The 14443-nt window shown below is 54.0% G+C and overlaps 1 protein-coding gene across 1 annotated transcript; it reads right to left on the bottom strand.

Moving 5' to 3' along the window:
- Window positions 1-1114: 1114 nt before the first annotated feature.
- Window positions 1115-12350, bottom strand: SUN5 (Sad1 and UNC84 domain containing 5). Its single transcript, XM_040981251.1, has 15 exons — window positions 12200-12350; window positions 10845-10903; window positions 10591-10665; window positions 9812-9878; window positions 9259-9320; window positions 7714-7763; window positions 6816-6850; window positions 6150-6258; window positions 4668-4746; window positions 4244-4359; window positions 3590-3757; window positions 3071-3157; window positions 2121-2278; window positions 1364-1439; window positions 1115-1261 (listed from the first exon to the last, which is right to left on the bottom strand). The coding sequence occupies exons 1-15, from the start codon at window positions 12277-12279 to the stop codon at window positions 1115-1117; spliced, it is 1368 nt and encodes a 455-aa protein (XP_040837185.1). The 5' UTR covers window positions 12280-12350.
- Between the last annotated feature and the right edge of the window lie 2093 nt (window positions 12351-14443).

Here is a 14443-nt window from a genome sequence, read left to right as displayed (position 1 = left end):
TGTGGGGTGAGGACGTGCACACGGACTTGTGGGGATCACAGTGCAGCCCCAGAGGGCCTTCCAGTGTGTATACATGTGTGTTTGGGGCAGGGGAGGGAGGAAAAAATGAGAGTGTGGCTACAAGATTTTTCCCAGCTTCTAGAGCTTTCTACTTGCTAGCCAATCCTAGCGACCCTCCCAGACAACTTGGCTGAGGGTTCCATAACTCTGGGATTCAGTCTCAGTCCCTCCCCTGTGACCTGGTAGTTCTGAGCCAGGTGTGGAGCAAGGATGGCTGTGCCTGGCAAAGAGCCTGAGACACACTCCTTGCAGACCCATGTCTGCCCATGGGAGAAACGGTAGGTGGGTTGGACTTGGCTCTCCCCACACAGGCACTGCCTGACTGTGACCACCCTCCCAGCAGGAGACCCCTGGACCTTCAGAGCTGCTGCCAGGATATGATCCTGCCTCCCTCAGGAGACACTGTGTAAATCCATGAGGTCCTTGCAGTGCCTGGTGTGAAGGAGGGGCAGCTTTGTCATTGGACATGCCCATGCTGGACCCTCAACACCATGGGGACTTGGAGAGGTTGGGCAACTGACCCAAGGCCACACAGCTCCTAACCATGCTGTCCATGTCCTGCTGTGGCAGTAAGAGTAGCCACAGTGGATGCTGTGGAGCAGTGGACACTCACTGAGCACTCATTGCAGGTCAGGCTCTGCCAAATGACTGGATCTAACCTGGGATTCGTTTTAATCCATGCAATTCTGATGTTTCCCCAGCCCTAGAGAGACTGAGGCACAGCCTGTATGTTGGGAGTGCCTGGGCTTTAGTCCTGGCCCCACTGATGTGCTCCCTGTGCTCGGGACCTTGTCCCATGGCCCCTAGGAAAGGCTCAGCGACAGCAGCATGGCCCAGGGATTTACTAAGCACGTGGGCAAGTGCTACCTCTGAAGTGGGGGTCACCGCCTCAATGGGACACAGTGCAGGAGCACAGGGCAAGGTGGGATACTGGCCTTTGTCTCATCTATGGGATTGTTGCCCCACTTTCTGTCAAGGGGACTCAGAGAAGCAAAGGCCTTGTTGGCCGCCCAGCCTGGCATCCTGGGATTAGCAGGATTAGCTAAAACCGGGCTTAGTGGAGGCGCCTCTCGGGGCAGTGGGGGAACCTTGACACCGTCAGCAACTCCAGTTCTGTCTTGGTCACCTTGGAGAACCGGCTGCCACCCTGGCTGGCCACCCACTCTGCCATGCTGAGCAGCTGGCAGATGGCCAAACTGCACTGGGGCCAGGAGTGGGGTGGCAAGGAAGGCCTGGGGCCCCTTTCTCCTCCTGCTATGGGCTGCAGCTCTCTAGAGCGGGAACCCCAAGGGGAACAAAGCACATTGAGCCCTCGGTCCAGGTTAGGGTCACTGTTCCACAGCCCCTGCTGGGTGACCTTCAGGATTTGCTGCACCTCTCTGTGCAGTGGGAAGGGGATGAGGTGATGGGTGTGACCACATGCATGGGCCCAGGAACTGTGCCACTCGGACACCTTGGAGAACGAACTTGAACTCTAGGACCTGGGTGTGGTGTGCTGTGTTGCTGGACACCTGAGCAGGTTCAGGGAGACAGCAGCAAGAGGCCCTGAGCTAGAACTCCTGCAAGCCCTCCAGCCAGGGCTGGGACAGATATGGTGCAGCGACTTCTGCCTGGGAAAGCTGACGCCCCAAGAGGCAGTGTGTCCTGCCCAAGATCACACAGCCAACTGTCCATCTGTCGAAGGTCTCTGCAGAGAGTCGGGGTGAGCCGTCTCACCCACCCTCCTTTACAGCAGCCACAGTCTTGTCCCATTGTGCAGGTAGGCAGATCAAGGCCCTGGGAGCATGGAGTCCTAAGTGGGCTAGGGTGGAGCTGGATTTGATGCCAGAGAGGGGCTCTGAGTATGAGGTGGGGCTTCCTGGTGTAGCTCCGCTGCTGCCACTGGCTGATGTGGCTCACAGCACCTTACTTGGCTGCCTGAGGCCTTTTCTCAGCGTCTTTCATGGAATGGAGCTCCTGGGGATGCTGTGAAAGTGCTTGGGCCCACAGCATGTGGCCACTGCTTGCCAGCCATACCCCAAGACACAGACCTGGGCTAGTGGGTACAGAATATACTTTACTCTCTAGGGGTGGGGGTAGAGACGGGGCTAGCTGTGCTGCTCTGGGGCAGCATCACAGAGCCGTGCACACGCACGCGGTACAGGCAGGTGAAGCGCGGGTGCCCCCAGTTGCTGGAGACCTTCACCTTGACGGCACCAAACGCCCGGGGCGGCTGGTTCTGAGGAAGAGGAGCACATATAGAGCAGCCCGCCCACAGGCCCGCAGCTGCGTATCACCGGGTGAGGAAAGCAAGGCCTAGGCAGGGCAGTGGACAGCCCCAAGGCAGCATGTCAAAGCAGTGGGACAGGAATAGGGTGGCCTGGGAAAAGGCTAGCCTTGGGACCCTGGAGAAGCCACTGTCCCCCTCTGGCCCTATTTCTCCCTCCGGAGGATGGGAGTGGTAGTAACACCTGCTTCCCTGAACTGCCAAGGGCTTGAGGTGTGACCTGGGGGCACAAGGGCAGTGGATGCTCTGCTTGCCCCTGCCCCTCGAGCTGGTGTCTAGATGCTCCTTGCCCTTGGCCTCCCCAGAGATCCCAGAAGGGGACACTGAGGGCAAAGAGGCAGGACAAGGCCCCAGATCACACAGTGTTTGTAGTTGGGCTCATTTGACTGTCTCGAACCTGGAACCCAGCCCTGTAAGGTCTCATGGCCATTGTGATAGCTGCCCCTCTGGGGCTCCCATTCCCTCCCCTCGAGGCCTTGGTTACCACATTAGTGTTGCATCCTTCCTGCATGGGCACCTGCTGGTTTCACATTGCTGTCCATGGGAGGAAATACAATGAGGGGGCCTTTGGACAGAGTAGGAAAGTGGAGGGCATAGGGGATGAATAGGGCTTTCTTTGAGCCTCAGTTTGCTCATCTGTCAGGTGGGTTGGTCATGACTGGGCCCCCCCCTAGGGCTCCCTGAGTGAAGCCTGCACACACGGTGCATTCAGTAGGTGCTCAGCACAGGTAGCTTTGCTCATACCTGGAGTGGGAACATCTGGATGGTGTTTTCCGGCTGAAACTGGAACGCTCCCAGGAACACTTCCTCCCTGGGGGAGCTTTCCATGCCCTGTGCAGCCGAGGAATCAAGGAGTGGGCCTCACAAATGGGCAGGGCACATAAGGCCTGTGCACTTCCTGGGATGGGGAGCTTGTCACCTCCACCTCCGTGGCACTGGCTCATGGCATCAAGGATGGTGGGGAAGCGCGGGTTCTGGGCGGGGAGGCAGAGCCTGGCTCCCCCACTTCCCTCCCCCCATGTCTATGACTCAAAGGAGTTTGGACCAAAGGTCAGGGGCATTCCCAGACCTTCTCAGCCATATGGTGCTCAGTTGTGCCATGCTTTTGACTCAGATGCAAACAGCAGCCTTACCCCGTCCCCCAGCTCCCACTCCTGGACACACCCAGCCCCTTGGTCCTGCAGGGGTTCCATGCGGCACTAGAAACCATCCCTTGAACTAGACATTAACTCCCCCTTGCCCGCCTTTCCAGGGCGTGCTCACATAGATGACGAAGTCCTTGGGGGCGGTGTCCAGGCTGCCCGACAGCGAGATGGTCTTGGGGATATGCTGCAGTGTGACATTGGACAGGTAGACCTTCTGGGCTAACCGAATGGTCACCTGGCCACGGTCACCGGCGAAGGCCCAGCAGTTGCCAGGTGTCACATTGGGCTGAAGAAGCAGATGGAGTAGGGGCTGTGTTGAATGTGTGTGTGGGGGGGAATTCCTCACCCCACAGCAGCATCCACCTATGGAGCTTGGCTTGAGTACCCCCTCCTCCAGGAGTCCCTGGAGTGCTAATGACAAGGAGGAGAATTCTTTTCAACCCAGCACACCCAGCACACCCAGCACACCCAGCACACTGAGCTTAGTCCTAGCCGCTGGGGTGAGGTGCTTGGCCCGCCAGAACCCTGCATTTGCTGACTCTCCACTCTCAGGGACTTTGGAGGGGTGCCAGTGGCAGCTGTCCCTACGCTCTGCTCCACCCTGAGCCCTCAAACCTCTTCCCCTGCCTCCTGTCCCCACCCTGTCATTGCTGGTCTCCCTTGCCCAGTCTCTGTCTCCTGTCCCAGGTCCCCTACCACACTAGCTCCCACTATGAGCCTTTGCCTCCAGCCCCCCTGCCCACAGGACCCAGCCCTGCCCTACAGCCCCTGCCTCGAGGATCACGTCCGGGGGCTGTGCGTAGTTCCACAGGCGGATCCAGTTCCAGTAGGAGCGAGCCTTGTCGTGGTTGTAGGTGGCTGACGTTTGTTCAAAGTCGATGCTGGCCCCTGGGCAGGAGTGGGGCTCTCAGCTTCAGCGTGGGGTGGAGACCTCTGGCCAGAACTCGCCAAGTGGGAGCCGGGATGGGGCATGGGCATACATTCATGCCACAGGGAGGCCTGAAGTCACCCAGGGAGGCAGCTGGTGCTACCAGATCCCACCCTGTGCAGCTCTGCACTTGCAGTGGCCCTGACCGCCCTGCTCCTGACCCTTTCCTGACCCCAGGAGGCCAGCAGAGAGGGCACTAGGGCAGACTTTCCCTGGCAGAGGGAGCACTGCTGGCCACACAGCCAGGATGCCACTGGTGCTCCCTGACCTATGGACTTGAGGGCGAAGTCTGGCTTCTCGATGTAGTCTCCCTGGATCATCTTCAGGATCTTCTGGGTCATTTTTTGCTGAGGAGGCACAAAGCACAGCTGTGTACAAAGCACTCCCTCCCACTGCCCTCCCCCCACTGCCATGTGTGTGGCCACCAAGAGCCTCCTCGTGGTCAGCCTGGCACACCTGTCAGGCACAGACCCTCAGCTCTGTCCTGGGGCTTCACTCAGAGCTTTCATGTGCACCAAGACACCCCCTCCATGTGCGTGAACAGGGTAACCTGGGTTCCCCCCCCCAAGGTGAATGGTAGACCCTGGCAGTATCAGTTTTTGCATGACACCGAGTCTATATGATGCTGTGGAGGGGTGCAGCGAGCAAGCACTGTGTGCTGTGTCAGCCTCACATACACTCCCCACGCCTCATCATAGTACGCCGATGAAGTTGGTCCCATTTTCTTAAGAGAGGCAAGGGCAAGTGGGGGAGCTGGTCCAGGGCCAGCAGTGGAGGTCCAGCATGAGGCTCCCCTACAGCCCCTACAGCCCATTCCAAGAGCTTAGCCACAGCTGAGCCCTGCTGACTGGTCATCAGGACTGCTCAGTCCTGGCAGGCTTTGTCCACTCTCCTGTCACCACAGGGGAAGCCAGGGCTTGAAATTGCATGAACCACCCAGGTAGTGCTATGGGAAACAGTCCTCAGCTGTGGGTGGGGCTGAGGGACCTTGAACTACTTACTGGAGGACCACTGTGGACAGGGCTGAGGGACTCTGGACTGTGGGGGGACCGCTGTGGGCGGGGTTGAGGGACCCTGGACTGTGTGCATTCCCCTGGGGAACCACAATCAGGGTAGCTAGAGACTGTGACGTTGAAGCACATAGAGATAAAGGTGAAAGAGCAGTCATAGTAAGGAATAGCACAAGAACCACCTGACATGTGCACATGAGGGTCTAGCATGGGCATAAACAGAATCCAAGAAAGAAGAAAGAGGTTGGGGAAGAGAGGATGACTAAGAATCTTCCACAACCACTGAACAACGTGAACCCACGGATTTGAAAAGCTTAGCAAATCAGACTAAGTGGAAGCAGAGCGGACTGTGTACAGAACATGGGAGACAAGAGCATCCTGCAAGCTCGCAGCCATGAAACACAGGCCTCGGTGGCTTGCAGGATGTAAGGAGTGGAGTTAACATTTCTCAACAGCACAGTGTTCACCTGAGCGTGGTGGTGAAAAATCTCAGGAGAAGCGAGTTCTCTGCCCGATTCCTGTACCCAGGCAGGCTATCAATCACGTGCAGGGACAAGATAAAGACACCTTTAAGTACATGGGCTTTTTCTTTTTTCTAAAATCCACTTCTTGTCTCACTCTTGTCCAAGAGGTTATTAGAGGTAGAACTCTTGTGAGGGGTGACATTCAGAACACACACGACTAGGGACACGGGAAGCAGGGCGTCCAGCTGGGAGAGAGATGTGCTGGGAGCAGCTCACCTCATCGGACATGGCCTCCATCTCTTGCAGTTTGGCGATGAGCTGGTTCATGCTACCTCGCAGGTCCTGGATTTCCCCGGTGTGATGCCGCACCTTCTCCTGGTACATCCTTGTGAGGAAGGAGTGAGAAGCAGAACCGACTGCTCCATGCTGCTGCTGTGCCTACCCTCAGCTGCCCTCTTAGCTCTGGCACGCAAAGACCTAGCTTCAGATTCTTCTGTTTTTGTGGGCTCCCTTGTCCTGCCCCGTTCTACCTGTTAACGTTCCTATCTTGAGGACCCTGTTCCATCTCTCCCTCCTGCTTAGAACATTTTTAAGCCCAGCTCAATCCTCCCAAACTTTCCCAAGCTTCTTATCTGTTGTTAAGTACGCTGACAGCAGCTAGTGTCCTGGTGGTTGGAGTTTCTTCTCAGTCATTACTGAGCACTGACACTTTGCTGCCCACAATGACCTGGACAAGGAGGGATAATGTGCCTCATCTCACAAAGGAAGACTCCCAGGCTCAGCTGGAAGAGGCGATTTGCATGAGCCACCTGGACAAAACTGGGGGCATGAGTTGAGGCCCAGAGTGAGCTGACTGTGGGGTGTCCGTGCTTGGTGCTTCCCGGATTCTCCCTGCTGCTCTGGCTTTTACATGGTCACAGTGCAGCTCAGATGTCCCCTCACCTCAAGCTCTGTAGTGGACTGTTGATGCTGTCATCCTGGTGCGGTGTTGGAGAGCAAGGGGTTGTTTTCAGAATGGCTCCTCTGAGCCAAACAAAACGTCATCCACCCATTCTTACACAACCAAAAACGCATCCACTTCTCCACCTTCCTGCTTATGCTTATGTCCATCCATCCACCCACACTCCACCCTCACTCTTTTTTAATCCACCCATTACCACACCCCTGTCCACTCTTGTCCAGCCACTCACCCTATCTCTCCACCCCAGATGTCCCATCTGCCATTCAACCCATCCATTATTTCATTCATCCACCTGTTCTCCATCTCTGTAATTTATCTGTCCCTATTTTTCCTCAGTTCACACTCCCATGTAGCCACCCAGAGGTCCAGCATGGATGATGGTAATCCTGTGCCTGGCACTGCAGTGGGGTAAACAGGAGAGAGGTGGAGAGGGAGAGGCAGACCCCTCAGAGCCGCATTCCCCATCTGCTTTTGAGATGTCTGCCTCCCACAAATGGGAAGCCACGGCCACTGATCTGGTCCCTCTCCCCCAGAAACCTCAAGCCAAGTGAGTTGTAGTGTGTTGAGCAGAGAACAATGCCTTGAGTAGAGAGAGGACTGCATTTCCTTTAGGTGGTGGTTTTGAAAGGGGAGAAGCAAGTTTCCCCTGGTGAGTGACAGGAGAGCCACACCAGGGAAGGGAGCACTGTGATTGGGTTTTGGGTCATATTTGGCAGGAAGAGGTTCCCAGTGGGCAATGCAACCTAGGGTGAGATTGGGATCTGGGATGAGTCAGGAACTCATTAGGGTCACATTTGGTGGTAGTGGTAGAATGGAGGTGGGCTGAGCTAGTTGAGGTGGAACCAGTCAGCTGTGGGGCTGGAGAGGGCATGTACTCACCTGCCAGACTTCCATTTTTGAGGGTAAGTGTATGGAAAACACCCAGAATGCTGTGGGCAGTGAGAACAAGAACAAGCTGTTTAGCATGGGAAGTCTGGAGCCTCGGCTCTGAGGTTGAGGGATTTGGGTTCAGATTCCATCTCTGCCACTTAAAACTGTGCAACTTTGGGAATGTGACTTACTCTCTCTATACCTCCACTTCCTTCTCTGTGAAAGAGGAATAATAGTAACGTCTACTTCATGGCTGAATGACATCACAGGTGTAATGCATTCCCCTAAACCAAGTCATTCACACTTCTTCCCAACTCTGCCGGGGGCACTTGGAGAAGGGAAGGTGGTCTGGTCTGAACTTGGTAATTTGAAGGCTGGCTGAGATCCCACCATTTAAGGATTATATTAGGAGTCTTCAGAATTTGTTGCTCTTAACTAAAAAATGCAACAAACTAGGAATAGCAGAGAACTTTAGTCTGAAAAAGTCCATCCCAGCTAACATCACAGTTCATGGTGAAAGACAGGAAACGTTCCCCTAAGATCAGGAACAAGACAACATGTTCCCTCTTGGCATTTCTATTTCAGTTGTACTGGAGGTTCTTAGTCAAGCCAATTTTTCAAGAAAAAAGCCAGAAAGCATCCAGGTTATCAACTAGAAAGAGTTCAACTTCCTCTGTTTGCAAATGATGTGATTTTGCACTTCAAACTCCATGGTTTCTTAAGACTAGGCATCTTGCCCCAGTGTCAGAACTAATAACTGAGTTCCACCAAGGTTCAGAATAAAAGGCCAACACAAAAAAAATTTATTGTATTTGTATATACTAGCAATGAATGATCTGCAAAGGAAATTTTTAAAAATGCAATTTATAATAATGTCACTGAACATAAAGTACAAGTACTTAGGAATAAGAAAAAGTAACATCCTGTATTCTGAAAATAACAGAATATCATTGAAAGAAATTAAATAATAGAAAGATAGTCCATGTTTATGGATGGGAGGGCTCAATATTGTTTAGATGATATATCTTGCCTAGTTTTATCTACAGACCAATGCTTTCACTATCAAAGTCTGATCCTGCTTCCCCCCTCCCCCTGAAATGGAAATATTGGTTCTAAAAAAACCTGTGGAAATATGGGAGATTTACAATAGCCAAAACAATTTTGAGAAAGAACAGGATTGAGGGACACCTACTTCTAGATTCCAAAATTTATAACCAAGTTACAGCAACCAATTCAGGGCAGTGCATGTTTGAGGGGGCTGCTTTGCTGGGGTTAGGGGTGGGCTGTGGTAGCTGCAGGAAGCATGGACACCTGGGGAGAAGGTACCGTGGCCAGACGGGGTTCTGGACAGAGCCTGATAGTTTCCAAAGCATCTGAACTTGCCATGGTTTTCTTGGTCATCATTTCAGTGAATCCTTGCAGGAGCCCAACCCTGGACAACAGGGAACCTGAGTCCACAGAGGGGCACCGTCTTTGTGCTCTGTGCCAGAGCTCTAGCTCACTCCCTCCCAGGGGTACTTAGCCCAGAGTCCAAGCAAGGCCCTGGAGACGCACCAAAGGCACAGAGGACCAGGATGCCTGTCTTCTCCATCAGCTTCTGGAAGAGCAGCTTGCACCTGCAGGGCAGGGGTGTGGATGGCAGTTAAGGGCCATGCCCACCTGCAGTTGCACTCTCCCCTCCTTTTGCAGTCCTGTGCTGTATACCCCCTCCCTCCTCTTCCTGGTGTCCCCCCACCACCCCAAGGCATTGCTTTCAATGTCTGCCCATCCTGGCAGCCTGGGATCCTGGCAGTGGGTGATGGGGGCAGAGGCTGGGCTCAGAGTGGGCCTTAAAGTAAAATCTCTGATGTAAAGGGAGGGATCCAAGTTTGCATGGACAGGAGGGTGATGCAGAAGGCAGGGAAGCATACCTGGCAGGAGGTACAGTCTGTGCCCCGACTTGGAGGGGGATTGGAAGCAAGGGAAGGAAGATTCCTAGGAGCTACTGAGGGTTCTGGAGTGAGAGTGAGATCCTCTAAAAGCTAGATTTAGGGCTAGGAGGGGCTGCTTTGGTCACCAGATGCTGCTTCCCTGCCCTGTCTCCCTCCTCCCACTCTCCCCAGCTCACCTGCAGGTGTTGAACAAGACTTGCTGGGCCTGAGTTCTCAGGAAGCAGGCCAGGAAGGTCAACCAGGCTGCTGGGACATCGGGGAGGTGAACAGCTTTCACGGTCTCCCACCCCAAGGACTTGTTGCCTGACCTGAACCTGGTCTTGGGGAGACTTTGGGACTCAGAGACCTTGACCTTCTCCACCTGCAGGCTGAGGCCAGGTCAGATCCCAGCTCTGTCCAAGGGGAGGCACCCAACTGGATGGGGGGTGCACATCCCATTTGGCGGTGCTGCTTGCACCTGACAGAGAATAGATACCTAACAGCAGCTAGGGACCACAGAGAGCCCTGCAAGGGCAGGAGGCTCAGCCTGGAGCTGGTCAGACAGCAGTGGCCCAGGAAGGCAGAAAGGTAGGGGGATACATGGATGCATGGGAGGTCAGAGAGAGGAATGGTTGGCTTGGAAGACAGATGAGAGGAGGGAAGGAGAGGGCAGAGTGACAGACATATGGATGCCTGAGTATGCACACTAAGAGCTTTGGGTGAATGGCTCAGTATCTAGCTGCCTGGCAGGCTGGCTGGAGCAGGCTAGGCTAGGCTTGGAGGCCAGGGAGGGCTGGCAGGTGGCGATGTCTCCCAATAGCTAGTCTTCTACACTCTCTCCAGCCACTAGAAACCCTGGCTGGAAGGACCTCTCTGATGGGGAGACTTGACCCTCATTCCTGAGCTCCCTATAGTCCAGTACAGCCCTGTTCCCCACTAGCGTGGCCCAAGGCTGGGTTCTGAAGGCCTCACGTACACATGCATCCCAGCACGCTCTGAGTCAGGCCAACGGTTGGGGTGTTGAGGCGCACAGGAAATACGAGGGCGTCACCTGCAGAAGGCACAGGGCTGTCAGGTGGCCGCAGTCTCTCGGAGCCTTGGGAAGCAGCCAGAGCCAGGGTGGGGAGCAGCCCTGGCCCCTGACCCCACCTCCTGATGGGTGGCCCTGGGTAGACACTTTCTAGCTTCTCCTGGCTGCCTTTAAGGACGCACTACCCCGTCCCTACTCACCCGGGTTGGCTGTGGAGTCCTCTGCTGTCCTGCAGATGTTTCGGACTCTTTGGGTGATCCTGAGATGACAAAATTCCCGTTTGTGACTTGACAGGACGAATGATGGTGCCATTCCAGGTTAGGAAATGGAGTCATTGAGAAGCTGGTCCCAATCAGGGCACCCCAAGTGGGCAGACTCCCTATCCAGACTTCCATAGAAGAAAAGGGCTCCGGTTGCCTGCTGTCCTGTCCCGGAGGCAGGCAGGGATCTGACTGGTCCCTGGTTTTAGACGATCCTGATTGACTGATCCTGATGCTACATTCCTATTGCCTTGCTGTGATAGGCTCTCAGGTGGGGACAGGTGTGCTCCTGGGGAAAGGGCTCTTTATGGCCGACCTCAGGGCCTTGGGGCACCAGGACTCTTGCACTTCCTGCCCTAGGGACCTCCTTCCCGCCTGATGCCAGAAATTGTGGGGGGGCCACCTGTGCATGCCAGGGGAGGGGGCAGAAGAGCCAAGGGACACAGGAACCCTGGGTCTCGGACACAGGTCTGCGCAGGTGACTCCCACACCACGGACCTCTCCCATCCACTGGTTCACTCTCCAGATGGTTGCAGGGCTAGGCCAGGCCAAAGTCGGGAGCCTGGAACTCAGCTGGGGTCTCTGATGAGGGTGGTCGGGACCCATGGACTTGAGTCATCACCTGCTGCCTCCAAGGGTGTGGCCCTGCTAGAAGCTGGGATTGGAAGCAGAGTTGGGACTGGAACCCAAGTGCTGTGATGTGAACTACAGGTGTTTCCAGTGGCTGCTTCTCCCACACCAAATACCTGCCCATCCTGGTTTCTGAGGGTGAGTGGTCTCCAAACCATGTTTTAAAAATGGTATCTTCAATGTGTTTATGCTTATTAAGAAGATATGTATATGTTCCCTGTTCCAATGTGTCATTTGCCCTGTGGCATGATTTACATATTCCTAAGGATAAACTAAAAACATACCCAAGGCAGTTCTAATCATTCCTCTCCACTTCCAGTGGTCGGGGTATATGCCTCATCTGGGGGGACCAGAGACAGACACCCTGAGTTGAGTTGGCATCTTTGTTGCTTGCATCCAGGCTCCTGGGAGAAGAAGTTGGCCAAGATTCTTGGACCCTGGTTCAGTATCTGCCTCTCTCTGGACTGTGGGCTCTGCCAGTGCCAGGAGCAACACTGTACGCCTGGTCCTACTGGGTGTAGGGCCAGATACAAAGTAGGTGCTTGGAAAACACAGGCCAAAGGCTGGCCATTCTGGTGTGGTTGCTGCAGCTGTCCCTGCAGCGGATGGAATGGGTGAGGGCCTGTGTTTTGGGAGCTGCCACAGGCCATGGCAGCCTTGCTTACCTCCTCTGCCGGGCGTTGTGGGCCACATCATCGAGGAAGGAACACGGGTCCCCATGGGGGCTCCGTGAGGACCGGGGCATCGGTTTCTTTCTCGAGGACAAGTGTGCTTGGCAAGGGGGAAGTGACTGCCACCACTCTGGAGCGTTCTCTGGAATATGCCCTGTGGAATCAGAACTGAGGCAGAACCGTGTTCTGTGACCTCACAGAGCAGGTGTGCAGGGTTACTGCCTGTCTCCAGCCCTCAGGGGCTGCCGTGTTTTAAAGAAGATTTGTTTATATATAAAAGGCAGATTTGCAGAGGGAGATGGAGAAAGCGATCCTCTATCTGCTGGTTCACTCTTAAATGGCTGCCATGGCCAGAGCTAGGCTAATCTGAAGCCAGGAACAAGGAACTTATTTTGGGTCTCCCTCATGGGTGCAGGAGTCCAAAGTCTTGACCCAGATCAAGAGTGATGCAGTTGGGACTCAAAATGATGCCCATATGGGTTGCTGGCACCATTGGTGGAAGACTAGCCTAGGGCTGTGGTGCCAGCCCCTAATTTTCCATTTTTAAGATGGGGACAGGCTCCATGGCAGGAAGACCGCACTGGGATCTCAGGGACTGGCAGCCGAGGCTGTAATAATCAGCTCATGTTTCTCTTGATCCTTTCTGTCCTCTGGAATTTATCACCATCTGAGGTTGGGGTTGTGCATTGGTATACATTGGTATACATCTCACAAGTAGATGTTTTATGTAACACAAGGTAACATATATGTGTTGTTGTTTTGACAAAGTTCTACCTTTTTTACCAATGAAAAGTAAAAGCATCACAGAGTAGAACTCTCTAAGTGTTTTCTATTAACCAAGCCAAGGGAGAGCCCGATTATTCAGACTGTGAAGCTAAAATGAATTCACTTGTTTGCTCCCTAGTGGTGGTGTCTCAGAATTGCAGGCTAATTCCCATGGCTTCCCTACTAAAAAGTCCCTGTCCCACCAGCTTAAGCAAAATAAGGACAAGGTTTGAGAAAGCTGAATCCATCAATAGCTGAAGACAGTAGTTTTTTCTTTTAAAGATTTATTTATTTTTATTGCAAAGTCAGGTATATAGAGAAAGAAGAAGAGAGAAGAAGATCTTCCATCTGATGATTCAGTCTCCAAGTGACCTCAACGGCTGGAGCTGTGCTGATCCGAAGCTAGGAGCCAGGAGCTTCTTTTATTTCTCCACTTTAGCCACTAGGCGACACCCCCCCCCCATCCCATGCCCTGTTTATAGGTCACAAGTCTGCTATTGTCCACATCTTCTGTCAGCCTCCAACCGTATCCCAGCATATCGCCAGGTGTGGGGTGAATCAAGCTTCCAGCTGTATTCACACAAGACAGAGCATTTCCACATTGCTCGGCCTGATTTCACTCACTCTGGCCAAGTGTTGTTTTTCAACCCTGGGGTAGGTGAAGCCACAAGGCTCAATCTCTGGCTTCCTCTTCCTTTCAGGCCTGGGGAGTGCTTGTGTCCCTGCCATTGGCATTGCAGGCTCCTGCAGTCAGCCTGGCTCAGCCTGGGGGCATTGTAGACATTTGGCGCATGAAACCAGCAGCTGGAAGATCTCTCTCTGTCACTCAGCTTTTCTACTAAATAAAAAATATATATTTAAAAGTGTGCTAGCCTCGAGATAGAGAGTACCCTGGGTTATGCATGTGTTCTAGCCTCACCATAGGGGTCCACACACACAGTTTTTGGAGAGATGGCAGCATCAGCCAAATATGACCATGTGGCTGGTGGGGGAATGGCCTAGGAGCCAAAGTCTGCAGGAACCGTGGGAGCAGGAACAGGCAGCCTGCCCCCCTCGAGCCTCCAGAAAGCACAGCACCCTGCCAGCAAGCACCCTCTGTATTTTGGCTCACTGAGTCCAAATTTGGGTGTCTGACCACCTCTCATTACAGGTGCAACTCCAGGGCATGTGGTTATAGCAGTGACAGCAAACCTAGGCAGTACCCCTGGGATCCTGCAGCCAAGGTTAGAGGACCCCCTACTCATCCCTGGGGGTCTCTCAACCGTACATGCTCAGTGAGTACCTGTGAAGCACCTTGTGGGCTCCAGGCACTGGTGCAGGCTTCAGTAGGACCAGCTGCTGTCCTGGGGGCTTTGGTAACATGGCTGCATCTCACACACATGGTGACAAACTGCTTGGTGGGGGATAAGCTGGTAAGGATCTCACCATTTTGTGTCCCCTGGCTGCCACCCAAGTGTCTCCTGTGTGCAATTC

The sequence above is a fragment of the Ochotona curzoniae genome, unplaced genomic scaffold (genome assembly GCF_017591425.1).
Source record: "Ochotona curzoniae isolate NIBS_2020 unplaced genomic scaffold, NIBS_Ocur_1.0 contig_3520, whole genome shotgun sequence".
NCBI lineage: Eukaryota > Metazoa > Chordata > Mammalia > Lagomorpha > Ochotonidae > Ochotona > Ochotona curzoniae.
This window is presented reverse-complemented; position numbering and strand designations above follow the sequence as displayed.